This window comes from Cyrtonyx montezumae, unplaced genomic scaffold (assembly GCF_038088225.1).
Source record: "Cyrtonyx montezumae isolate F1298 unplaced genomic scaffold, pur_monq_1.0 scaffold_2, whole genome shotgun sequence".
NCBI lineage: Eukaryota > Metazoa > Chordata > Aves > Galliformes > Odontophoridae > Cyrtonyx > Cyrtonyx montezumae.
This window is the reverse complement of record NW_027071936.1, coordinates 60,635,559-60,662,048: the sequence shown is the minus strand read 5'-3', so window position 1 is coordinate 60,662,048 and position 26,490 is coordinate 60,635,559. Positions and strand designations below refer to the sequence as shown.

The window sequence follows — 26,490 nt, the reverse complement described above, 5'->3', positions numbered from 1 at the left end:
CCTTCTGTGCAAGGCAGCAGCCAGGCTGGGCTACAGGCACAACGAAGCCCAGCAGGAGTACACACACATGGGCGATCCTTTCATGGAAGCATCCTATGTCCTCGGTTTCCAGCAGACCCTTGGGGGATTTCCTGAGCTGCACTGTAACCTTTAAATGTGATGGATCAATGCAGTTGGATCTTTGTGCGGCACAACAGCACTAACTGTGATGGTAATTGGGGTTTTGAGAAGGCAGCTCATAGTAAAAATAAACATTAAGTATTGTTTTGGTATGCTGTTATTTCCATGACCTTTTAGTTTTAAGTTTATCAGCAACTGGTGAATGCACACTTTTCATTAACCCTGCAATACTAACACAGAGAACCACGGACAGAATTTAAAGACCACTATGCCCTCTCCAAACACCACGTAACTCTCTACATGGGAAATTAAGGTAACAATGAATGTGGCAGAGCTCCTGGCAAGCTCAGCTGCACTTCTTTCATGACGTAACTGATGATCTATTAGAATTCAGCTTCACAGACACCTACCGTTGTTTATCAGCTAATGCTGTATAACATAGTGCTTCCATTAAAACATACATATATAATAGAACTCCACATTTACATATACATATCTGCTTCACACACAATGATGCAATATAGCAATGTCTGCCTGCCAAGACTTTATGTTTAAGGACTACCTAAAGCATGACACACAACTTAGGACCACATTACCTTCAGCGCACACAGAACACTTTTCAGCCTCCCTCACAATCAGTGCTGAAAAACACTATAGATTTTGTTCATTTAGAAAAGTCAAAGTTTTTCTTCTACTAAAATGTTCTCCAAGTCACTGTATCTCATGTATTTCCCATCCTGGTCCTGCACTTAACAACCCCAGAGTGTCTCCCACACCCTACCCAGGTTTATGCAGCATCACAGCTTGTAGCAATACGAAACAGCGTGTTTTGAGTTCAAACTGTTTCTTGTCCCACAGGACACCCAGAGTACAGCTGCATACCTCTACTCTTCCCCCTTTCAGAGCAACATCCCAAGGGAAGCAGGGCAATGCCCCTGGAGCAGCCCTCTCCCAGGGACCATGCCTGGATGTGCTGATTCCTGCAGCACTTGCAGGGATGCTGCAGGGCTGGGCAGTGCCTGTCGGAGACCTGTGGTCCATTTGCTCAGAGACACCACGCAGCTCCCTCTTAGTTATATTCCCTAGTGCCTCACAGAGATTTACTGGTTTGAGGAATGCACAAAGGACAAGTTTTACCGCTGCTGATCCACTCCTTCCCACATTCTTGATTAACAAACGAACAAAATCCACAGGGAAAAATCGAAGTGACCTGCCAGAGGCAGGAGATAACTGTCTAAATGAAGCCAAAGCATTAGCTTGGCTTACAAGCTGGGAACAGCAACACGTTCCCTGCCCATTTTGAGGAACACTAAAACAGAAGCTTCTCCTTCATTTCCTCACTAAGTCTTAGAAGCTGTGTTTTAAGACTGTTCAATTTTCATAGGCTTTGCCATCCAAAGGACAAGATCTCAACCTCACAGAGCTCCACGCAGCCAGGCAAAAGGAGTGAAACCCCCTGGAGGGCCAGCCCTGATACGGCTGCCCAGGGCTCCACGTGCTTTGCCAAAGGGATGCATTATTGCAAGGCCACTTTCTCCTGCAGCACTGCACTAGGAGCAGGGCTGTCTGGCACGAGTACCGTACTAAGATCCCAACACAGTCCTGAGAAGGATATACCTTGCTTTTTCATGCTGCACTACAGAACTAGCTTAAAATAATGCAAAGAAATGAGGCTGAGACACTTGAACCTCTCACTGATTGGTTTTCACACTGTGAAAGCTAAACTCCTGCATGCAGGTCTCAGGTTAGGGCCGTTTCAAAATTTCCTTTCAGAAATCCTAAGTACCAGTGCACTTGCTATTTGCCCTGCTCAGAGAAAGCGAAAGCCTAGGGATACAAAGCTCTAGAAACACTAACAAGCAATATATACATGTACTTCCTTGTATCATTAGCAACTAGTTACTTTTGAGTGCCATTCTGACTGAGCCTTCAGCTATTACAGCGTCCAGAACATCACCCGTCCTGAGGACAGACTTCTTTCCTCCCTGCTTTTTATTTGGGGGTTCCCTGCTTCATGGCCCTGAGGTGTGAACTTTAACCACGTGGCACTGGGGTGGGAAAGTCATCAGATGGATGAATCCTTACAGAGTTTCACCAAGATGGACCGCATCCAAGTTCCGAGCAAGGCATCCCACTGAGATTTGTATCAGAAAGGACAGACTTCTTTCCTCCCTGCTTTTTATTTGGGGGTTCCCTGCTTCATGGCCCTGAGGTGTGAACTTTAACCACGTGGCACTGGGGTGGGAAAGTCATCAGATGGATGAATCCTTACAGAGTTTCACCAAGATGGACCACATCCAAGTTCCGAGCAAGGCATCCCACTGAGATTTGTATCAGAAAGGAATTGGACGCTGACAAACACGTTACTGTAGTTTTGGTCTCAAGTCTAACCTACGACAAGACTTCCTGCTGGAATTACGTTCCTGTTTCCATCTGCCTTCCTCTCAGCATCCCCTCAAGAGCACACCAAAAACCAACCCAGCACATTAACACACGCAGAGAGCAAGCCCTGCCCTCATGACTGACACCAGTGTTGGAGATAAAGCCTCACGTGTGCCACGGGGCTGTGGGACACCACTGAGCCCCGTGTGGCTTCTGGTGCTCCGGGAGCACGGGAGGAGAGCAGCCTCTGCTGCCCCAGGGCCTCGCCACGGCTGGGAGCCATTAAACTTTACAAGATGCCTGATGGATTTTAATGCCATTTTAGCAAAGCAGAGCGAAGAACAGTACGGTCGGTATTATCAGCTCATAAACCCACTGTGCTGGAGGAGGGGGCTGTTAAAAACACACATTTTACAAGAGTCCTTCCTGCCAAACCATTAGGTGACTAGAATTCGGCACGTCTCATGTGCTTTGGGAACACTGGTTTGCCCATACAGGGTACTCGCAGTGATTCGCCACTCACACCGATCACCACTAATAATAAAATCACCAGGAATAATAAAATCTGGCTTCAAGCACAGCGAAACCTGAGGAGGTGCGGCAAGCAGAAGCAGCTACAAGTGTTAGTTGTATAACCACAAGCACACCTCGCACTTCACCTATTTTGACCTTGAGATGGCAGAGAAGGGAGATCTAACATGACAAATACTCTCTAGTGCACTACTAGAGATACAGTGCAGAACCGAAAGCAAGAACAGAACTTGAATAACAAGGAGACCCCACTCCTGCCCCTGTCTCTGCTGCAAGTGATGCTGTGCTGCTGCAACACACTGTGGTGGGGCAGGGGAAGAGGAGGATGAGGCTGAAGAAATGACCAGGGTGGAAAAGGGGCAGATGGGCACTTCGGACGGTGACGAATCAGTAATGGTAAAACAGGGGGAAAGGAGGAATAGAGCTAAATATCTGGAAAGACGATGGAAAAGAATAAGCGAGTGAGAAAGAAGCATACTTGGGTACAAAGGTGGGTTTTGTTTTTAAGAATTGAGACCAAAGAGCAGAATTTGCATGGAGCTTTTTTCTTGAAGACTGATCTCACTGCCTGAGCCACTGCCCTCTGCAGCCCTGCCCTGAGCCACCCCAGTTCCTCCCATCCCCAGGATGACCACGTGGCCATTAGGCAGGGCCACATTTACTCATATTACAATTAAACTACAGGAAAGCACGTTGGCATGCAAGGGAAGTGATGGCCGAGCTGCTACGTCACTGTGGCCACAGAACAGATTGGAAAAAAAAACATGAGAAAACCCCCAGTGAGCACAGCCTGGTGATGCCATCACAATCAGCCATCTCACACAGCCAGAAGCAGGCAGCTAGGCGTAGCTCATGCTCATGTGCACACTTCTTTGATCCGTGAAACCCAAAATACCACCAACTAATGAAAAAGGACAAAAGCATCACAAAGGATCTGGATGAAAACGACCCCAAAGATTTTCCTGCATGGTGTACACACGGCAGTGATCCCACAGCACGCTGCACAACCCCAGCAAAGCACAACAGTTTCCAGAACTGCACAAATATGGGGCCTTCACAAACCACGTCTCTGGGGTCTAATGAATGCCCACAGGAACTGCAGGGCTTCCCAGCATCAACTGCCCCACATCAGGGCTGCAGCTCAGGAGCCCACCCACATCTCTGCACCAGCAAGGGGAAAAACACCTCCATAAGTACCAATGTGCAATGCAAGTTGCAAGATGAAAATTCCCTGTACTTTAGGCATGCTTTTAAAACAATGAATACTCCTGTGTGACATACTGCTCCCCCAGAATAATCCGCCTTCATCACAGTATACCTCTAGCAAGTAGTGGCTACAGTTGGATTCTTTATTAGTAACAGTGCAGTTAACCAGTTACAGCTTTAATTAGGCAAAAGCTAATTATCAGAGGTGATTCAAATATAGCACACAGAACAACATTAAAAAAACAACAGCAACACGATACTTATTAGATTTTAGTTGGTAAAAGCAACACTTAAATGATTTGGTGCAGAACAAAAAGATCTCCAACAAAATATTCTGAACTAAGCACAGTCACTCTGACGTCACCACGCATCCTTCCATTTGCTTTTTTCATGGGACTTACCTATGTTTTTCTAGTTCGTTGTGTGAGGACCTATTAAAAAGAGAGAAGCAATGTCAGAGAACAGGATAAATTTTGAACAATTAAAAACCAACACCTGCATAAGTGCTCTCTAAAATAAATGTGCATTATGAAACAGCTTTGCTTTCAAATCACTTTTACATCTCTCAAATATTTCAAGGTACCAAGTTAATTTCTATGAGTAAACGGTGGGTTGGGGGGAATTATAATAAATTTGCATTAATAAAGTTTTCAATAGATTCCGAGAGTGGATTGGATATGAAAAAAAAAAAAGATCAGGTTAGTATTAAAAGCAGCCCACGAGATTTTTATCTGCAAAGAAAAGCTGTGAGGGGGCAGAAGCGTTAGATCTGAGTGGTGATGATAAGGGGAAAAGCACCCAGCAAGCTGGCATTCGAGCCAAGGAGAAATCAGCAGCTGAGCACTGCTGTTGACATCTTAGTGGAAGAATAGAGGAATGCTCTGAATTCATCCGAGCCTACAAACAGAAGAAAAAGCCCATTCCCTGAGCTGGCCACACCAGTATGCTGTTCTCTTCCAAACTAACAGGCTTCAAGATGTATTTTTTCCCCTAGCTGACGCCTCAGGATTTTGCCATCAGAAGGCAGCCCTAACTTCTTGGGGATTTGTTTTTGTTTGTTTTTTTTCCCAATTGATTCAGCTGGAAATACCAATTTTATTTATTTATACAGCCCAGACTAAAGACATTCCCAAAACAAAGTTACTGTCACCACTTTGAACCCAGCAACTTCCTGGAATATTACTTCTGTCCAAGCAGCACCACGTGCAGAATGTAAGGATCACCATGGGGTGAGTGTGGACATCTTGGGGGCAACATCCCCCCAACCAATGTGTGCCCCATGCAGCAGGAACTGCTTCATCTGTGCCCACAAGCACCCAGAGTACCTCGATGAGAGCAGCACCATGAATATTATCTCTCTGGCCTCAGAGAGGAAAAGAGAAAGAGCTCATATAAAGGAATAACCATTGAAGAAAGCCACAAGCAATTTACTTCAGGCCAACACAGCTACTGATCCCACAATGAATTAAGTGAAAAGCCCTCTGTGGGTTAAGGAAAACCCGGGCACACACAGGGTTCAGCACCGATGCTGATCTGCTTTTGATTGAAAGCATCCCAGGGTGACATCAACTAAGCAGCCATTACCTGCTACCATTTGCCACACAGCCCATGGATTATTTCTATAACTTGTTACACCAAGTGAGCCACATCCAGATACGGTATTCTTCCAACACCACACAAGTGCTCCTCACCAATACAGTGAGACTGAGAATGGTTTATAAAGATATTCTGTGCTATATTGGCATATCGAGTTGGACTGGGGTTACTGCACTTTAATGTCCTTGCCCATTTGATCCCGGTGAAGTCCCTATTCCCATATGTACCGAGATGGATCAAGCTTTTGCTCCACAACAGCAAAGAACACCGTGCCCAACCAGCCAATGCTCACAAAAACACACAGGAAACAAATGCTCAGTCCAGAACTGTTCTGCACAAAGGCTGCACAGGGACAGTTACGGAGGACCATGAAGGAGAAGCAATACTGACACGTGCAGACAGGTCAGCTCTAAATCACACTCCCATTAACCAAAACAAATTGCTGCAACACTTGCCTTCTTGGGACACAGAATCCACCTCAATACCTACAGCACGAGAGGACTGGCACCAGCAAGAGGTGAGCAACACTGAGCCCTTAGGGACAGCCTGGGAACCAAACCTGGAGAGCTGACATCTACCTGACCATTGTTCTGTCAGCAGAGCAGCCTTCGGAGAAGAGGAGGCTCAGGGGAGACCTTAGCACTCCCTACAACTGTCTGAAAGGCAGCTGTAGCAAGGCAGAGGTCAGCCTCTTCTCCCACGTAAGCAGTGACAGAACAAGAGAAGACAGTCTTAAACTGGGCCAGGGGAGGTTCAGGTTGGATATTAGGAAAAATTACTTCTCCAAGAGTGGTGAGGCCTTGGAACAGGCTGTGCAGGGAGGTGGTGGAGTCACCATCCCTGGTGGTGTTCAAAAAGGAGACGTGGTGCTCAGTGACATGGGTTAGTGAGCACGGTGTGGACAGGTTGATGGTTGGACTTAGTGATCTCAGTGGTCTTTTCCAACCTGAACGGCACTTTGAAATACCCTACAATCTGACAGGTGCTTTGGAAGAATTAATCAGAAAGCATGATAGTTTGGGTTCATTTGGTTTCTTTGGCGGAGGAGAGATGAACCTCTAAATTCTATCTACTTTCTCCTTCTACACTATAGCTATTACAAGAATACTCATCTGCTTATGCCCCTAATGCAGCTTGAAGTGAGGGAAAAGTTAGAACTGCTCTGCACACAAACCAGCACCCCAAACACAACTGCAATTACAGAATGGAGGCTTTTATTATTTCACTGATACAGAGAGTGAGTCAGGAATAAGAAGACAGATGGATACGTATATGTTTATAGAAAAAGATTTATATAGAAGAACCAGACCTATGCAGCAGTTTTCAGACAAAGGCCTGTGGAGCCCTTCAAAAGTGGCTGCAAGAGAAAGAAGACTTCTGGCATCAAACTTAAGTCCACTATGCTGGGTTCTGCATCTCCATGCATGACTTCAGGGAGCTGGCAGTGATGGTGGTAAAGGAGTCAGTAAAAAGCCTCAGCTAGAAATAGAAAAGAAGCACCAACAAACAACACTGATAAAGAAATAGATTCAGGAGGAGACAGGAGTGCTGCTGCTCAGTGTTGAGCTGTTTGCCGGGATGCTGGCCCAGGATACACTGAACACCATCCAGCAAAGGGTGAGCAGTCAGCCAACAACCAAGCAGCAGTTTTCCTAGTGAATGCATTGTCCAAGGAAGGTATGAAGAGGGAGGAGGAACCAATAAGCCCAGGGAACCCCATGTCTGCACCTGAGCTGCCATGGGATGTGCAAAGACATACTGCAGCCCTCCACCTGCACTGCCCTGGATGAGGAGTGTTAATGCTGAGCCTGTGTGCACGCGCATCCTTCCCCATGCTAACTGTCCTAGGGGCACTTTTCCAGTCACTTTAAACTGGACACGCCACTTAACAGCGTGCTGGTGTGGAATTCATCCACTAGAAACAACTTCTGCATTCTCCTCACAGCCTTGCAGATTGGGCTGGGCACTTCCTTACACACAGCTCAGGCCCGTGGACTCAAGCTCATGCTGATGGCCACGATTTTGTTTCCCCTCACTGACACCAACACTGCAGCTTCCCAGGCTTAGCACAGCTCACCAGTGGGGAAGGAGCAGTCGCTAAGATTTGTCACATTAGGACCAAAAGCATCAGTGTTAAAAAGAAGCTGAGGGGTATTGATTGCTGCCCCTCTGCTGACAGTTTTAGGAAAGCATACTCAGAGATCCATCGAATTCAGAAAGCAGAGTCGTCGTCCCCACAGCCTGCTTCAGTGCTTTCTTCTCAGCCTTCCGCCAAGTAGAAAAGAACAGAAAAATAAAAGTCAGCTCTGATCCCTACGCTGTGTGGGCACGGAGCAACATCTGCGCAGAGCCAGGGCTCTGCAGGGCACGTGCTGCCTCTCGCTGGGAGCCAACACTAACAGAGGAACCCGGATATGGAGCTCTGTTTTTATTCGAAACACCAAATGCAGCTTTCACCCCTTTTTACACATAACCCTTCACCAGAGCATGGCAAAAAGTACAGCCCCATTTATATAACACTCTGACCAAAATACTGACTTTGATAAGAGAAGATATATTTATGAACAGGCCTTTATTTTGCTTTTATTCCCCCCCCCCCCCCTTTCCATAATGCAGCTCCTAAAGGAGCAGGCCAAACTGCACCACTGACGTCCAATTCCTTTCTCCACGAGTCAATGTAACCGTGACCTCAGTGGACTGGCATCCAACACACTGATTTCAGTTCTCAATTTACCTTATTTCTGACCCTTTCAGGTCAGGGATGCTGCTGTCTCTGGGCTGGTCCCATGCTGTGCCACCAGCTGCGTGGCAGTGCAAATCCACCTCACTCAGGGTAAGAATACAGGATTCTAAGCCAGTTCCCATTGTCTCCTCTTCCCCTGTTTTTTGTATGAGCACAGAAATGCTCAGGCTTTCAGGTGTCACGAGGACAGGACACAAGGAAATCCAGCTACCTGCAGGCCAAGCTGGGCTCCTACCTGAGCCTTGCAAGCAAACGTCACCAAATTTCCGATCTGTGAGGCGCTCCTCCTTGGCACGCTGCACACGTTATCTCTCCATTTCACAGCAACCTCGGGGAGACATCTGAAGGTTTATTATTAAAATTTCCAAGGCACAGCCCCGCTAAACCTATCTGTTTGCTTTATGCCTGTTCTATAATTCCAGATGGACATTAACCAGAGTTATCCGACTGCACTGCACTGCTTTAGGAGCTACAGTTATTGCTCGGTAAAGAGGAGACATTTATTGTCCTGCGGTCAAGTACATGATAAGCATTTGTGTAACAAGAAGATAGGACCCAGGTTTACCTTTCTTCCCCCCCCCAAAGTCAATTGCAGGCTTCTGCCTCTCTCAAATCTGTTCTCCTTGCACAACAGATTCGTTGGCCACAGGATCTGGGTCACAGCTATTGGAGGAGCACAAGTCTGAACCTCAGCAATGGACATCGGAGAGAAAATGGAGCAGCCTCGTTCGTGGGACACAGTAACGAGCACAGTGCAGGAAATGTGGCCAGAAGAAATCATATAAAAACAGGTAATTTTCATGTAGAAGTGAAAAAGATGGCTCGAAAACGTCTGCTAGCCACTAAGCACCCGGCAAATACCCTGCTGAGCAACAAGCTGCTAAAGAACACTTCCAGTTTTGATCCAAAGGTATCAGTGGGCAAAGCAAAAATGTGAAATTCCTGCAGTGGACAGTAGGCTTACAGATATGGATTGATTAAGTACAGTTATGCTGCTATTTTTCCTCCTATGAATCCAAATCCGTTATTTAATTCCCAAGGGTAGCTGGCAGTGCTTCAGCCCAGGATCCATCGCCCTGCCACAAGGGTCAGCACCCTTCCTCCCATTCTGCTCTCAAGAATCCCAGCCAAGATGCTCCCCGTTCAGCAGGAGGACAGAGGCTCTGGGTACCCCGACAACACCATCTTAGCAGGGGAAACAGCACCCTGGTAAACAACGAGGCCCTTCTGCCCCAGTCCCCAGACCCACGGTCAGAAAATGTGGAACAGCTGCAGGGGTGCTCTGAGCCCCCACGGGCGGGGAGCGTGGGGAGAAACTGCAGAGCAGAGCAGTGCGTGGCACAGCCTCCTGCTGCTGACACTTCTCTCCTCCTCCCCTTCCCTCATTTTCCCAAAATGAGGTGGAAGATGTTTTTCATGCTTTAATATATATATACATATATATATTTAGCTTATGAAGCATGCAAAACATGCATATATATATTATATATATCAGTTTTTAATCTGATCAGACAGCATAAACAAAGGGAGCTGAGGATGCTGCAAGCAGCAGGACATGAAAACAGATGACGAAAACAACCAAACCCCTGCAGTTTCGAAACGTGCAGTTCTCTGCTCCTTTCCTTCCCCTCCAACCTTAAGCACGTATTTTTGTATCTAAGAAGGAAGAATTAGGAATAAACTTCAGACACGTATGCACGCTGCCTGAATCTGATGCTCCAAGCCCGGAAAAGGGTTGATGTAGAACGATAACGACAAACGTATTGCCCAGCATTTCACATCACCACGACCACCCCAGATCCTCTGAACTTTGCCCAGCCGTCTGCCCCTTGTAATCTCTGAGTTGCTTAGGGAGACTTAATGGCATTACCCAAACTCTAGTCTGGCGTTCAGACCCTGCAGCCTATAAGCTCCAAATAATAATAATAAACAGTGATGCTGGTGTATTTCGTGAGGTTTAGACTGGATGTTCTAACGTAAAGATCATTTTCCCTATTGGAATTCAAGCTCAGAGACAAAGCTGAGCAGCAGAAGCTCAAAGTGGGGATGGGTGCAGGAGGTACAATGCAGAGGTGCCCACACAGCTCTGCAGGTGCACTCACTCCTAATATAGCAGGGTGCTGCATTTCAGCAGTGCGTCTCCACTCACAACCTGACAGCATCCATGCCATGCAACACAAACCTAGGGAGGACTGCTTTAGGGCCCTAAGTTTGGGAAGCACCACTCTGTCCCATAACACAAACACATTGGTGATCTAATTTCTGCAGTGAGGAGGAAAGAAAGTGCAAGGAAATGTATAGGTGGAACATCACAGGATTGCATGTTGGAGGCTGGCACTGCTGCACGGTGAGGATCAGAACAGAAGTCCAAGCAGGTAAATATAGGATGCAGGATGGCAACTGCAAGCAGGCATGCACGCCTCAGCTTCTGTAACACCAGCAAATCTGTGACCAGAAATCTTTTAATTCCGCTATATTTGATAGGTTACAAATCCTCTCACAAAAACTTCAGAAAGCAGCTTACAGTTCAGACAAATAACTATTTTGCAGGGATGACAAGAGACCTAAGAAAGGAAATGATGGAGTAATAGCTCCCTAAGTAACACAGCTTTCCCAAATACAGGAGACAGGAGCAGCCTGTAAGATGCGGTGAGCACTCAGCAATGGGAAATCCTAGGAGCCCTGTTTAGATTAACTGCGAATTTGTTTCAAAAGGCAGTCAGCACACTATGTGAGTAAACAGCTAGAAATCTCCAGGAGCAGTCTCAGGAAACATCTTCCACCCCTGGTGACTCTCTAAAACGAACTGCTATCTCTATAATCTGAAATGAGACAAAGAATTCAGCTAAACCCCAAACCACGTCGAAGCGCTGCAGTGAGAACGCAGCAGCGTGTGCCTGACTTACAGAAGGGGACGGGGAAGAAGCAGCCATCCCCAGCAGCAATCTGAGAGAGGCACTGCTCAGCTGTGGCAGGAAAGAGCGAGGTGCCAGCTCTGCCTTCCCAGGGAGCCAGCTGCCAGCCTGTAATTTCAGTTTGCATCTCGGGCACCCCGCAGGATCCCTGCTGGGGGAACGAGAGCGGTGCGGGCCCACCGAGCTCAGGGCCGCTTTGCAAAACAAATCACGTGCAAGCCGAGTTCACGTTAGGCTATTCCAGAGGAAGCACCGTGCCCGGCGGAGCCGGCAGCGAGAGCAGGCCCAGCCGGGCACAGCGACTCCGGAGCAGCCCTGGAAGTGCAGAGCAGAGCGGAGCGGAGCAGCAGAGCGAGGGCTGGAGGAGTTCCCAGGCGGGGGCCGGCACTGTCCCTGTAAGACAGCCTCCTGCACGTACACAGCCACTGCCGGAGCAGCAAACAAAGCTGCAGAGAGCCTGCGCGCAGCCGCCCTCCGCTAATGCCATCGCAGCACAGGTAGCGCTGCGGGGAAGAGAAAAAAAAACAACAGGAGACGGCACGACGAGGCAGGCGACGGCCACGAAGGGCCACGCGGCGTGACAGCGGCACACGTTGGCCGTGCTCCAGAGCTGGGGTCAAGCTCACTTGGCCACCTTCTCATACCTGCGGGAGAAGTTCGAGCTCGGGGCTGGGACTGTCCCGTGCACGCGGTGATCCTGAGGCCCCACGAGGTTATAAATAAATGCCTTTGGGGAGGGGGAAGGGTGGGGTGGGGTGTGTGGGGGGGAATGAATTAGTGCCATGCAAAGAAAGGGCTGCGTGGGGCCCGGGGAAGGCGTCAGCAGTGAGCGCGGAGCAGCGCAGAGCCGTGGGGGCGGCCGGCCGGGAGGAGATGGTGTACGCGTGGCAGTGTTTATATGAGAGATCAAAACAGAGCCAAGCCCATCCAGGGAAAAATGGCGACTCCGGGGATGGGGGAGCCGAGGCACGGGGTTCGCTGCTGCTTGGATCGATGGGACACGGGACAAGCATTGCGGGGATGCGGCGCGTCGGTTACCTGTTATTCGGGGACTTTCTGGCCATGGAGCCTGCCTTTGTTTTCTTTCTGGAATAGTCACTATCGAAGGGTAACACTGATGCATAGCCATGTTCTGCTTCTAGGGACAAAGTCAGCATTAGTGGCAATATATTTTTTCCATGCATTTTTTTCCTCCTTTGCAGGAACGCTAGGGGTAAAGAACAGAATTCGTTGCGGTTGATTTGTCGGGATCTCATTCCGGCATCTCTTCAAGCAGCGACGCACACGCACAAATAAAGGCCACGGCGCGGGCACAAAGCGCAATGCCACCCAAAGTGCCACCGCCGGAGGATCCCCCCCTCCCCAAAACACACACACACCCCCATCCCCGCGGGTCAAAGCCACCGCCGTAAAATATATATATACACGATAAAAAATAGGGAATAAAGCGGAAAGGCGAACGCCGTGTCCCCCCCCTTCCCCCCCCCGTGGGGCGCACAACAAAGGGAGAGCGGCTCGCAGCGCACAGTACCTCGGTCTCTTCTCTCCAAGTACTCGGCCGCCTCCAGGAGAATTAACAGAGAGTTCAACTCCATGGCTGCGCGTGAGAGGAGAGGACAGCCGAGCCGAGCTATGCCGAGCCGAGCCCCCCGCAGCCCGGCCACGCCGCGCCCCGCGCCGAGTTCACGCGCGGGGGACTTCCAAGTCCCCAGTTATAAGGCACCTCTCTCTCAACCTACATTTGACACACAGCCGACGGGCAGCTCTTCCGACCAATAGGAAAACGGGGTTCAGTGAGGGGGCGGGACGAGGCGCCTCCATGGGGCCAACCGGCGGCCAGAGCCCCCCTCCCTTTTCCTCTGGCTGGGGCAGGGAATGTTGACAGATTCCCATCTCGCCTCCCATTGGCTGGCCACTATAGTAACAATTTAGAAGCCGAAGCTTAGCAACAGCACGTGGTGGCCCGGCCCCCTCGCTCGCTGATTGGCCTGCTTCTTGCATGTTAAGCAGCCAGCTTGAGTTGATTGGCGCGATGGGCAGTATGCAAATGAAAACGGGGAAAGATCCAATGGGATAGGAGGGGCGCGGCACGCGGCCGGGGGCGGGGCGGAAAGGCGGGGCCAGCCAATGGGCGTGGAGGAGGCGCGGCGTTGCCGCGAGGTAGAGGCGGCGGGTGGTGGGGGCAGGCACTCGCAGCACCTCACGTTAAAAACAAACCCGCCTTGGGAACGCGGAACGAAAAGGGAACAGAAAGAAAACAACAAAATGCGGGGCAGAGGAAACCGAGCGCTCCCACAGCCCTTCTCACGCTGCCTCCCCTCGCCGCGGGCACCAAGGGCTGCGGGACGACAGCAGAGCCTCCGCCGCGGGGAAGCAGCAGGCCACGCGCAGCGAGTGCACTACGCATGCGCGGGGCGGGGGGCACGCATGCGCCATGCGGCTCGGGGTGCGGGGGTGGGGCACTGAGGCAGAAGTGACACCGGCGGTACCGCCCACTGCCTCGCTGTGCCCGCATCCACGCTTTGGCCTCTGGGAACGCTCAGCGGGCATCGATGTATGTCAACGGCTACAACTTTATCCCCACGTGGAGAAATTCATTTTCACTCCTTTACTTCATGTGCCCTTTCACGTTAGGCGCCATTGCGTCAGGCTGCCCCTCTGCTGCCATCCATCACACAGCAACAGACTGTAACCGAATGTTGGTGGGAAGGTTCAACCTCTACTGCCGTACCGCCATCACTTGCCTCTGATGTCATGGGCCAACATCAGAAAATAGGAGGCATTACTTTCGGAGCAGCCCTCTGATCCACCTGATACGTCACCAGGCTGTATCTTGGATGAATGAACATGGTATGCCTGGTGAACACTGCTGATTGAATGGAATTATTAAGGGTGGAAAAGACCACTGAGATAGGTAGCCCAACTGTCAGCCCATCCTACCATGCCCACTGACCACATCCCTCAGTGCCACATCTCTGCACTTCTCCAAAACCTCCACAGTCACTTCCCTGGGCAGCCCATTCCAATGCCTCACTGCTCCTTCTGAGGTGAAATTGTTCCTAATATCCAACTTGAACCTCCTCCAACACAGTTTAAGGCTGTTACCTCTCATCCTGTTTGGTCCAGTTCCCCAAGATGGGAGAAAATACAAGGCTGTAAAGAAAGCAGCCTTGTGGCTGCAGTTTAACAGAACATTTTATCTGCTTGGAAGAGTGTGACTCTGTAAATTACACAACAGAAAAGAATTCAAAGTATGGATGGCAATACTAAAAGCAAAAAAAAAAATTCCTGTGCAATTTACTCATTGTCTAAACTGTTGAAATTTTGCATGTGGATGAGACAGTAAACCCACCAAAATTAATGGTCACTTTGCTGTTGATTCCACTGGGAGTAGATTTAGAAACTATCTCACGTTGCTTTCTTCACTGAAATAACATGAAACTCTGTATGCATAGGTCTGCACTGTCCACACAGGAAAGTTCCCTTTGCCTGACCACATGCAGTAGGGCATGTGGTAAAGAAAACAGAAAGATGTGCAGATAAGGCAATTCACTCCTGTAGCCAGTGCACTAGTGGTACCTCAGATTTGCAGAGCATTGATATTTTTTAGTGTGCGTGTCTATATGCATCTTTTATACCCACACTGCGCAGTCATATGGCCAGAAAGGAAGACAAATGCTATCAGTGTATAAATGTACCTGGGTGAATGAAGGGTACCACTTGAAGCAGGGATTCAGATAGGGCTTTGCTAAGGCTCTGAGGGCCCAAAGCTTCTGCTCCTCCCCACCACACTTGACCCATGCTGTCCACCTCTGAAGCTCGTGCATGAGTAACCACCATGCAGTGTTGTTAAGGACTGCAACAGAGGCACCTCACAGTCACAAAAATAGCTGATCTGCGTTCATCGTGGCTCTTGGTCTGAGTTATAAACTCTATTTTTTGCTTGAGCAGTTAGCACGTGCTAACCACACACAAACACAGCATGCTCAGACAACATCCAGAGTAAATCCACATGCATTTAGGTAGGAGTGAATGGATTGGCTTGTACCAAATGCTGTACAGATGTACAGATGCACACATTAACCCATAGTTGCATTGAAGGAGCTGTGTGAACAGCATGCAACAGTATGCTAGAAAACTTAAAGCAGGTTTACCAAGATATTTCCTGGAGTAAGTTCTTCTCATGAGTAATCAATAAAGCTTCCAGATGAATGAATTGGACTGGATCTGCTTTTTTTGTACCTCCGATCCAGGGCTACCTTTGGGGAGGTCAGCATAGAGGCACAGGTGGATGTGAAACTAAACTACTGTGGGAACCAAAGGACATGCTCTAAGATGCACATGTGCTCAAAGGCTTTGCAGATTTGCATCTCTAAATAGCTTTTTTCCATTTCTACAAGCAAGCAGCAGGAACAGCTGAGTGCTAAAGAAACAGCTGGCCTCCAGTGATAGAGGGTGGCTGTCACTTCATGGTGAAGGTTGAAAACCTTTATATTTAGAAACAGAATGGAAAGCCATCAGTAGCCACACCCCACAACCTGGTATCTGTAGTTTACTCATAGCCTGCGCTTCATGACTGGAGTGCCAGTACTTATGTTTTTTAAATGCCATTGTGCCTTTTCCTTCCAAAATCCATCAGTGGTGTGACACGGCATGCAAGGCTGCTGATGCCTGAGCTGCTTCCTGTCCTGCGCTGCAATAGGGGTGGAGTTCTGATGAGAATCCATACTTACAGAAACTTCCTTTGTTCACTGCTCACCACATCTGCTTTTAAAGAGAAAGTCAGTCCTTATGTGCTTCTCAGATTATGCTCATTGCAGCTACAACCTGTTCCTTTCTTACATCTTTTTAAGTTCCTTATTGTATCTTACCCCCACGTCCAAAAGCTTGGCCTCCTTCACCGTGCCTTGAAGTCCATCCCCATGTTTCCTTGAGAGTTGCAAGGCTTGGTTAATTAACAAAGAGCTTTAGTTGTCTTCCCACACAGAAGGTGATCTGGACTCAGAGCTGGCACTGACAAGTTCAATCTCCTGGTCTCAGCACCTCACATCCCTTTTATTCTTTCATCTCACCTGTGATTCAGCTCATTAACTCTTATTTCCTAAATGCAAAAACCAAAACACCTGAAAGGTGAATGGAAGGAACTTCAGAAGCGGTAATTTTGGCAGAGCCTTAGCCCACTCTGAGTGACACACATTCACTACAGGTATTCAGCTAACTAGAGCAGGGCTGAAGACAGCTCTCTAGCCCTGATCTCAAACAGCAGATACTCATTGGACCCAGAGCAGTGACAACAGATCAGCCTCTACTGACCTGAGTCACCCTGCCTACTGGGCTGGTGGGTTCTGTATGCAATGCTCACCAGCCCAGCATCCTGCCTGCTCTGGATCAGTTGTTTTCTGCACTGTTTGAATTGCTGGCTTTTCAAAAACAGTTGGACTTGCCATGTTTTTGTTTGTCATTTAGTTAGGGTTTATGAAATGCTATTTTGATTGAAAGTCAAATTTGAAACACCAGTCCCTTTTACCATCCTTTCCTTGTTAATTGGAACAGTGTGAAAGACGACATTTGTATCTTGGCATCCTTGAGGTTTTGGCTGAGGGACCTCAAATGCCCCCTGTGCCAGTACTCCCTTGACTGGCGAGCTGCGTGGAGTGTGAGACGTGTGGTACCCTGCTCCTGGCCCTGCAGCCATTTCTGTGATGAGGCATGAAATTATGCTTAACTGATTGAAGTGAGGCATAGATTGAAAAGCTTGAGAGACACCAATTTACTTCATCAGCCTGTTCCGTGTCAAATTGTATTTTACCTAAGCTATGCCTGCCTATTTTGGATAGCATCTTCCTAAAAAAATCTTCGCTGATGCTGCCACTCTCAAAGTGCTTCATGGAAGGCAGCGGTAGCACTGCTTTTATTTTAAAAGACAAGAAAGAAACAGAGACATAGACAGAACAACTCAGTGTCAGTGAGCAGGGGGAACATTGGAGTTAGGACTGGGTATCCCATTCCCAGTGCAACATGTTGGGCATCATGTTACACTACAAAAGCAGGATTTATTGTTTGGTTTTGATTCCAAATCACAAACAAGTCATAGCTTCATTATATTCCTCTGGCACAGGGAGGGGACCTTGTGTACGTTTGGATTGCATTAAAGTTCCACTAAATCCATAGCCTAGTGCAGTGCAAAGAGGTGCTGAAGAAACTGTGACTCAGAGCCACTTTGTGTGCTTTCTGGGGGGAGTGGGCATCTGCCTGAAATCACTGCCTGAAGGAGCTGCTCAATTAAACATTTCTCCTTTAACATTTGCAGTCAGGCCTTCTTATTAGGATACTCATTATGGAGCCTGTGAACACATAAACATTTAAATATATATATATATATTTTTCTCTCATCCAAAATACCTGCCTTCTGTGGGTCTGTGAAATGGATCTCATCTATTGGGTTTGCAGAAAGAAATTTGTGTTGCTGTTCAGTCTGAATATCCACCTAGATTTGGAGGAATGAGCTCATTTGTCCTGAGGTGACAAACAAAGCTGTTAGCTGCCATTTGTTTCTAGAATATTCATTACAGGTAAGGAACCAAGAAAAAAGTGTTGGAGAAGCAGCCATACACATTTGAGCATAGAATTCTGTCACCTGGATGTTTGGACAGACAAGATAACTGAGTTGTACACTAGTGAATCAGATTTTGAGATGAAAAGGAATTACAGGTGGACTCCTAATGTCTCATATGCAGCCTTTCCTCAGGAGCCAAGCTATGAGCTAATGTATATGGGAGAACATATTTGTGTTCATCAAAGGATTGATGTATGTGACATATTTAAAGGCCTGCAGTAAGTATGTAAGCAAATCAATAAGTTTTATTCCCAGTAGGGAGAAATTACTGCCTGATGTGGCTGATACAGATCTATGAAGGGCGCAGGGTTCTGCCACTTGTGTTAGGCACGAGTGGATCCAAACGAGTCTGAAAGAGCGTAGGTGTATCCTGTGCTGTGCGGCAGTGATAATGCTGTGTGTTTCTGCTGCACATCCAACATCTGAGACTGCTTAGTCAAGCTTTGCCAGTTGAGGCCTTTTATAGATATTAGTAATTAGGTGAGTGAAATGCTGTTCAGCTGAACAAGAGAGGAATCAGTATTGATTCTAAACTTCATACTGCTGGTACAGTTGGGCCTGTACCACTGTCGTGGAGATAAAAGAGCTAGTGCATCAATGCACGTGGTCAGGAGGAGATCAAAATGGCCCAGGTGGTAAAAAGCCTGGACAATTGCCTGCAGCACCTAAAATTAGGGAGCAGCATGAAGACTTGGCAGGTGAATAGTCAGCAGATGCTGTCTTATCTCTCTATTTGCTTTGGATGTTTGGGTCTGACATGTTGAAATCAATTTGTATCTTCTCTGTTATGATAGGCTATGCACCAGGCTCTGATCAGCTGTGGGCCTAATTAAATGATTTTCCTCAGTGGAAGCTAATTAACCCAATAGAGGAATAAACCGAATGCTAAATGAGACACCATATCTGTAACATACGCTTCAGAATAAAAAATTATGGGCTTGATTTCTCACTGTCTTATGTAGTCTCTTATGCCACATAAAGCAAGCACAATTTCCTACTCTCTTTTATGAGTAAAAATATAGAAATGGAGTGATAAGTCAGACAGAAGGTCCGCAGAGACCTCCTGGGTCACTCTTGCCTGGGGCTGGATGGAGTTTAGCATCTCAACATGAAAAAATGTCATGAGAGATTCAGTCCCATCACATTGTGGTGACAGGGTGTCTGCTATTCTTGCACAAAAAGGTAAAGCAGGTAACATGAAAATGTGAAATCTGTAGTCATTAATTAAATAATGGGAAATCAATTGTGCTAATGGGTGTGTAAACGTTGGCAGGCTCTAAACATTACTGTGTGTATGGAAGTGATGTAGTGAATACTTCTTTCAGAGGTTGTGGGTGGGAGGCTGCAGAATTCTGGCCGGCAATGATAGTGTGTAGTGCTTTCCTGTGCTGCTTCACAGCTCATCTTCCAAGCTGAGAGCTAGCTTTAGTGCTTTAGTCAACACACTGAACTCCAGCAAAAGGAGGGGAGAAATCTGTGAGTGCCCCGTCCCTGGATGTGCTCAAGGCCCAGTTGGATGGGCCCTGGGCAGCCTGAGCTAGTGACCCATGGCAGAGGGTTGGAACTGGTGGGGTGTAGTGTCCTGTCCAACCCAAACCATTCTGTGATTCTATGATTCTGTGATAAGTTCAAGTCATGCCAAGTAACTCTGTCACCTCTGCATTTTTTGAATGAAATGACATTTTAAAATGTCATTTATATTGGCAGTTATCCCAGAGGGTGTGAACATTAGTAGAAGTACATTCCTGGATAGAAAAAGGTAGCTGTAATGTTCACAGGTGCACTGATGGGGCTTAAAGCTTTAACTTCTAATTTAATGACATTTGAGGATCTGCAGCTATATGTTATTGTAATTAAAATCCAAAATCTTGTGAGCTCAGAAAGTCCCCAAAGGCAGCAAAGTCTGATTGCTGAGCAGCAGTACTATTCACTTCTGAAATGCTGTCATAGGCTACTCCAGATGTGAATGAATGAGCAAGACCCATACAAGGGGCAGCTTTTGTCAAGATTGAGGTGGCCAGGGCCGGACCAAGGGATGGTCATGGCCTTGTGTGAAGCAGTGCAAATCTCCAACCCACAAAGAAAGAGGCAGTGCTGGAACACTGTGGTCCTGCAGAGAACTGGTTTGTGCTTGGTGGGGGACAAAAACCCAAGAGATGGTGGGTTGTTCGTCCACACCGTGTTGCAGGTGGGTGAACTTATTGTACAGAGCTGCTGCCATTAGCAGAGGAGCATGGTGTGTGTCTGTCCTGACATCAGGCAGAAGAACCCTGTCTAATGGCTTATCCCTCTGCTTACAAGCTTGCCTCTGCTGTCCAAATAAACGTACATGCTTTACACAAGTCAGAGAGTATGGCAGCTTAGTGAGGAGGTGGGAAGTAACATCTGAGCATGACCTGTGCCTTCATTGTTTGTTTGTGCTTTGACATCTCATAAAACACTTTAAACCACCCCAGACACACACATCTGGGCTTTTTGTATTGAATACTTGGGGTTTTTTTAGGCCTTTGGTTACCTGTGGAGCCTACTATTTATTGCATGATGGTTTTTGCTACTTAGGCACTCTGCTTAATCAGATTTGTAAATTAATTCTCTCCTGGGGTTTCTCTTTGTGTGCTCAGAAAGCATAAAAAGTGTTCATGACATGCTTCAAAACACACTGGTTACATTAGTCATCCTCTCAGCATAATAGTTTTATGGAGAACACTTCATGTTAAAAAAAGTCCTTTAAAACACTGTCTTTGTCCCTGCAGTTACGTTACAAGCTAGTAAACAGCAACGCAAACGCTGTAATCGTGATTTTTCTCTGGACGAATTACCTACTGTTTATGTCTTGAAATGTCTATTATTATTTTTTCATGATTTATTCAACTGAAAGCATTTTCATACTGAAACCCGACCTTCTCCTAGCAGCTTGAAAGCTACTTTAAAAAATAAGCACTGCTGAATCATTGTGTGCCTCATGCCTGCTCCCCATCACCTCTTTGTACACCAGTCTGTCACTTTGTGTTTAACAGGAAACCAGCAGATAAATCACAGCTTTAAATTTCATAGAACTGTAGAATGGCTTGGGTTGGAAGGGACCTCAGAGATCATCTGGTTCCAAACCCCATGCTGTGGGCTGGGCTGCCAACCACTAAGTCAGGAACTAGATCAAGTTGCCAGGACCTCATCCAACCTGGCCTTGGGAAGGGACAATTTCCTAGTTAAATAAATAAATAAAGAGGTAGAAACTCCTACACCTTTAGAGGCACAGAAAGGCTGAAGCAGTTGGGGGAAAAAAAAATAGGCAAAGGGAAGACCTGAAAGCAAATGGGGATTTCACATTGCTGATATTGAGATTTTGCAGACATTGCCAAACACTTGCTCATGGTTGTATTTGCCAGAAGAGGACATAAGCATGTGGTGGAGAGAGCTGTATGTTGGAGAAGGATGCAGTAGCAGAAAACTCTTTTACAGAACAATCCATGATCCTGAAAAGAGAAAGCTTTGCCTTGAATCGCTGCCAAGAGGAATTTGCTCAGCACAGCATGCAGGAAGCTGGCTGTAACACTGTTCTCCAACAGAACGTTGGGGCTTTCTAGACACATTTTTCCCCAGATCAGTGGGGAGCTTCTCTCATTCCCTGGATGTTGTCTGAGAGCTGTGGGATGGCCAGAACCACCAGGTATTCCCCCAGACTTCACCAGTAGGGCACATGCGATGGCAATAAATGCAGAAAATGGAGCCCCAGCAAGAAGCTGGAGAGCAGCTACAGCCTCCAGTGCTTTTGTGGTCCTTGGTCACTTGAAGAGGCTGAGCTCACCCAGCTGCTCCCTGCTCTCACACATTTACTATCCCATTTCTTCTTTCTCGACATTGGTTTGCTGTGCGTGAATTAATCCCTTCCAAATGTTCCTGCACTTTGAACCAATTTTGGGAAACAGGAAAGTCATCCACTGAGATGTACCTGCAGGACCAGACTGGTGGGACTGAAGCCTGTCCCTGGGTGTCCATTCACCTCTGCCACCACTTGAGCTTCTCGCTTGTTCTTTCTCTGCTAAACCCTCTGCTTTCCCCTTTCTGTTGCAGAACAGCATGGTGATGTGCAGGAAAGAGGATTCTCCTGCTCTGCTGAATTTGGGGAAGAAGTGCCACTGTTTTTGGCCAGGTACCAAGAAACCCATGTTGTTCACAGGCACAACTCACATTTGCTTCCTTGTCAGTTCCTTTGCTCACCTGCACATCATCTGGGCCTGAGGCAGAAGGGAGGTCTGCCAAGCGCTGTTGGCCAGGCTTGCAGACACCTTTGCATTTTAGGAGAAGATCAGGAACCAGTATGGATATTTGGTTCCTGTTAAAGGAAAGTACAGGCATGTGTCTTCCTAGAGGAAAATAAAATAGATCTAAAGAGGACCAAAGTGGTATCTTTTATGGGTCTATGAAGAGCTTTCATCACCTATTAACTTGACTCATCAATACAAATTCTAATTTTGTCCAGCACTCAAGAACAAGCCCAGGGGCTAAGGCAGAGACAGGGACAGGTGAACTCCTTGGTTTTGTTCTTGGTATGGAATGAGTGAGCTTTGTTTTCTCTGTTTAAAAACAGAGCGCTGATGTGGATGGGACAAGGGGGAATGGTTTTAAACTAAAAAAGGGGAAGATATAGTTTAGATGTCAGGAGGAAATTCTTCGTTACAAGGGTGGCAAGGCACTGGCACAGGCTGCACAGAGAAGCTGTGAATGCCCTGTCCCTGGAGGTGCTCAACGTCAAGTTGGACGGGGTCCTGGGCAGCCTGATATGATGGGGAGCACCCAGCCCATGGCAGGAGGCTGGGGCTGGATGGGCTGTAAGGTCCCTTCCAATCCATACCATTCTATAATTCTATACTGACCACATAGAGCTCTGGGGGAGGGAAAAATCGGGTATTAGTGCTACAGATGATGCATACTTCTGGTGATGCCACATGACATCACTGAGTGATACTTGTCCAGCACATCTGTCACTCTGAAGAAACTTAATTCCTCCAAAGCACCTCATACACTGAAGTGGTACGTGTTGTCCCATGGGAGTCAGAAATGGATGGTAGCAGGAGCTGGATCACGAAGATGGGCTTTTTAGAAGGTGGGGGACCTCACCATCCCCTCCTAACTGCAGCCCTGGGGAATGAGTCAGAGAAACACACACCAAAGGATCTCAACTCTGTTGGGCTCCTTCCAGATCTTCCTGTTCTCACTTGCAATTGTTTTATCTTTAGCTGTTGCAGAACTGCACAGAGTGCACATTTCAGCCTGAGACTGTCCTGCTTCCTTTTGTATTCCCCTCATGTTCTTACATTCAGCAAATGTTTTTGGCGACATGCTCTCTTTTTTGTAGTTTGTGTATTTCTCATAACAGAAAGATTTCTCAGTGTGGTGTTACTTCTTTCCCTTACTGGGAATATTCAGTCAGCGATCACCTTTGCCAAAGATGATGTATTGCAAGCAGGTGTTGCCGTCTTACTTTTAGCTGTAATACATGGAAAACACATTTTATTTCTGACAGAAATCTTGCTGTTTCAGTGGGAGGCTACCCCATGCAGAGATAGACTGGTAAGATCAAACTGTACTAATTGCACAGTGCTTTTGAAATCTGTTCCACTTGCAAGCAGAATGAATCTAACACTTTGTAACACTGAAATAACAAAGGTCACATTTCATGAATATTGCAGAGGCATTTTCATAGATAATGCAGCAGGCTAGTTAATGATTAGATCAGTAAACTCTTGACGTAAAGCCACGATGAATAAGGGACATATTTTTACAGCTTCCATTATTTTTGCCTCAGGAATTATAACCAAAGCCAGCAGAAATTATTAGGGTTCAACATATCTTTAATATCTAGCCCATCCATTTCTGGTCTTTGCAACGGCTTCTAGATCAGTAACAGCAGCTAGAAATTATAAGAGATTTTACAGTGTCAGTCAGATTCTCAATGGGAAAATAAGCGTGTTGCTTTCAATGGGAAAATAAGCGTGTTGGTTTCAATCCAGTTCTACTGGATTCTGCAATTAATAAGCACCTGGCCTCAGTAACTGGTGGGAATTGGCAGCATTTGGGGTAGGCCCGGATTCAATTCTCCCTCCTGCTCCAGTGCTGGGGCTGCCAGGTCAGGGCAGAACATGTAAGGAGAGCTCTGGCTGTGCTATGAGCACAGGCCCCAGAGATGGGCTCCAGCTCCATTTGTTCAAGTGAGAAGTGTTCAGGCTACCTGAGCAGCAATCTGGCTGAACGCCATAGGATTAACTCTGTAGTGGGACAGTATTTTACGTATGACGCGTAAGAAGGCTGTGGAATGAAACTTGCATGAGCTCAGATTACTTAGAGGTGTAAAAACAGGAATCTTGGGCCCGTGTATAAACAGAGAATATAAAACTGGAGAATGTAGTTTTCCAGGATTTAATTAGGCATGATTTATATCCAAACACTGCACACACACCAGCAATCCCTATTTCTCTGTAGGGTTTTATCTACTGTGGGCCATTCCTGTCTGAATGTGATGGGTAAGAAAATCCCGATGTAAAACTGTGGGACCACTGCCACCATTCCAGCAGAAATTTTGTGTTTCCTCCATCCAGAAGAAATCCCCAGGGGATGGAAAGTGCCTGCTGTCACTCTGAGGTGCATTATTGAGAAAAAACAAAAGGTGAAGCCTGTTTGGGAGCATGCAACCATATCCAGACACTTAAAAAGCAGGATACACATAAACCAACCCTAGCTACAAAACCCAGCCCGGAGCAGTATCAGCACCAGGGTCATGGAAAACCTTGAAGGCTTTTCCCACAGCTGGACTCCGGGGAACCCTGGCAGGAAGAGGGAGGGCTGTGGGGCCACTGCTCCCTGCAGGGCTCACCCTGCCCGCAAGTCAGCACTTTCTCCAGTCCTGCCTCCGTCCCAGCTGGAATGGGCCAAAAAATAACTGGAAGTTTCTTGTCAAAGCACACATGTGGCACATCCAGTTCTTCCTTTGACAAATGAGCAAAAGAAAAAATATATAGATCACACTGTCATTTAAAAATAGCTCTGGTGGAAATAGAGCAGGGAGGGCTTTGGCATTATCAGCATACCTGGTGCTGGATAAAACCTGATCCTGCTGCAGGCATTCTCACTCCAAAGGATGGATTGTGGTGTTGCAGCAAACACCTGAGAAACTGTAGAAGTCTTCTGATAGTGCTGGAGTTTGAGACAAGGGCTTTCTGCCCCTTGCCTGCAGTGCAGCTTTAGATAAGCTCCACATAACGTGGTCTCATCCTGCAAAGTGAGGTTCCTGGAGCTTGTTGAGACAGGAGAAAGTGAAAGAGAGCAGACACTGTTCTTCTACCATTCCAGTTCTCTGTCCATGCAAAAAGTAAGCTGTCTTATCCTGCTGCCAATTTGGGGCAAGTAACCCTGTGCAAAAGTGAGATACCACCCTCGAAATTCAAGGTTGAAGTGATCATGGAGACTTAATCCTATTGTAAAGCTCAGCCTTAGTATGGAGACTTCAACGCATGATAACTGTGCCTTCTATCCATGCTCTGACATGGTATATTTTGGTCACAGGCTTTACCATGTGATTTTTGGGAAGCTTTCTCTGCAGGGTCATCACCATCTTTTTAAAAAGCAACATAAATCTGCAACAGTTTTTCAATGTCAGAGCTCAAATTGTTTGACCCAGTTGCAGGGTCAAACTTCTTGCAACTTCTGACATTCTTTACGGTCTTCAGTCTCTCACTTCTGCTTGTACAAAGAATTCAGGTATTAACATGAATTTATTTTAGGTTTCATTTAAAATGAGTTTAAATCCATAGAACATCATTTCGTTTTCACCTTTTAATCAGATCCATTCGCACTGTTCCAATTGTTTTCCTCCAAAGGGGAATGAATATTCACTAGGTTGAAGAAAATCAAGCAATAAACCAAAAAGAGCCATTCTTGTAAGACTCTTGGATGTATTGAAAGGTGAAAGAAGTCCTCGGAAGGATGGAAAGAGCAAGTCCTCAGTGGTTCTGGGATAGTATCACTGGTAGTCCATTGCAGTGCTCTCGAGACATATGTCGACCTGTCAGTCACCAAAAACTTCATAGCTGGAGACATGGATGCAATCTGGGGGCTGGAAGCACCACTGGTATTAAAAGAAAACCAGTACTTTAATAGTAAAGCGATTGCAAATGTAGCTTTGCTAGGTCAAGTGTCATTCTCGTGACCCTAAGATTAAAGATCTTTCCTGTTTTTATGTAGTATATCCTGACTACTTTTTACATGGGACTGCACTACCAAAGCACATCCTGATCAAAATACATGCCAGAAAAACACCTGAAGAGACAAATCAGGTTCCAGAGACAAGCTCCAAAGCAGCACAGGTCCCAAGCTGCTCTTGCAGT

The 26,490-nt window shown here is 47.0% G+C and overlaps 1 protein-coding gene across 3 annotated transcripts in view; it reads right to left on the bottom strand.

The window, feature by feature from the left end:
• MXD4 (MAX dimerization protein 4) overlaps positions 1-13,234 on the bottom strand; it is a 36,724-nt gene extending 23,490 nt beyond the window's left edge. The window contains exons 1-3 of one of the 3 annotated variants that reach the window (XM_065735879.1): positions 13,025-13,234; positions 12,532-12,700; positions 4,641-4,670 (exon numbers count right to left, since the gene is read on the bottom strand). In XM_065735879.1, the coding sequence (XP_065591951.1) occupies positions 4,641-4,670; positions 12,532-12,700; positions 13,025-13,088 (263 nt within the window). In that variant the 5' untranslated portion in view covers positions 13,089-13,234. The remainder of the gene's footprint in view (positions 1-4,640; positions 4,671-12,531; positions 12,701-13,024) is intronic. The other 2 variants (XM_065735880.1, XM_065735881.1) reach the window with 2 other exon arrangements.
• Positions 13,235-26,490: the final 13,256 nt, after the last annotated feature.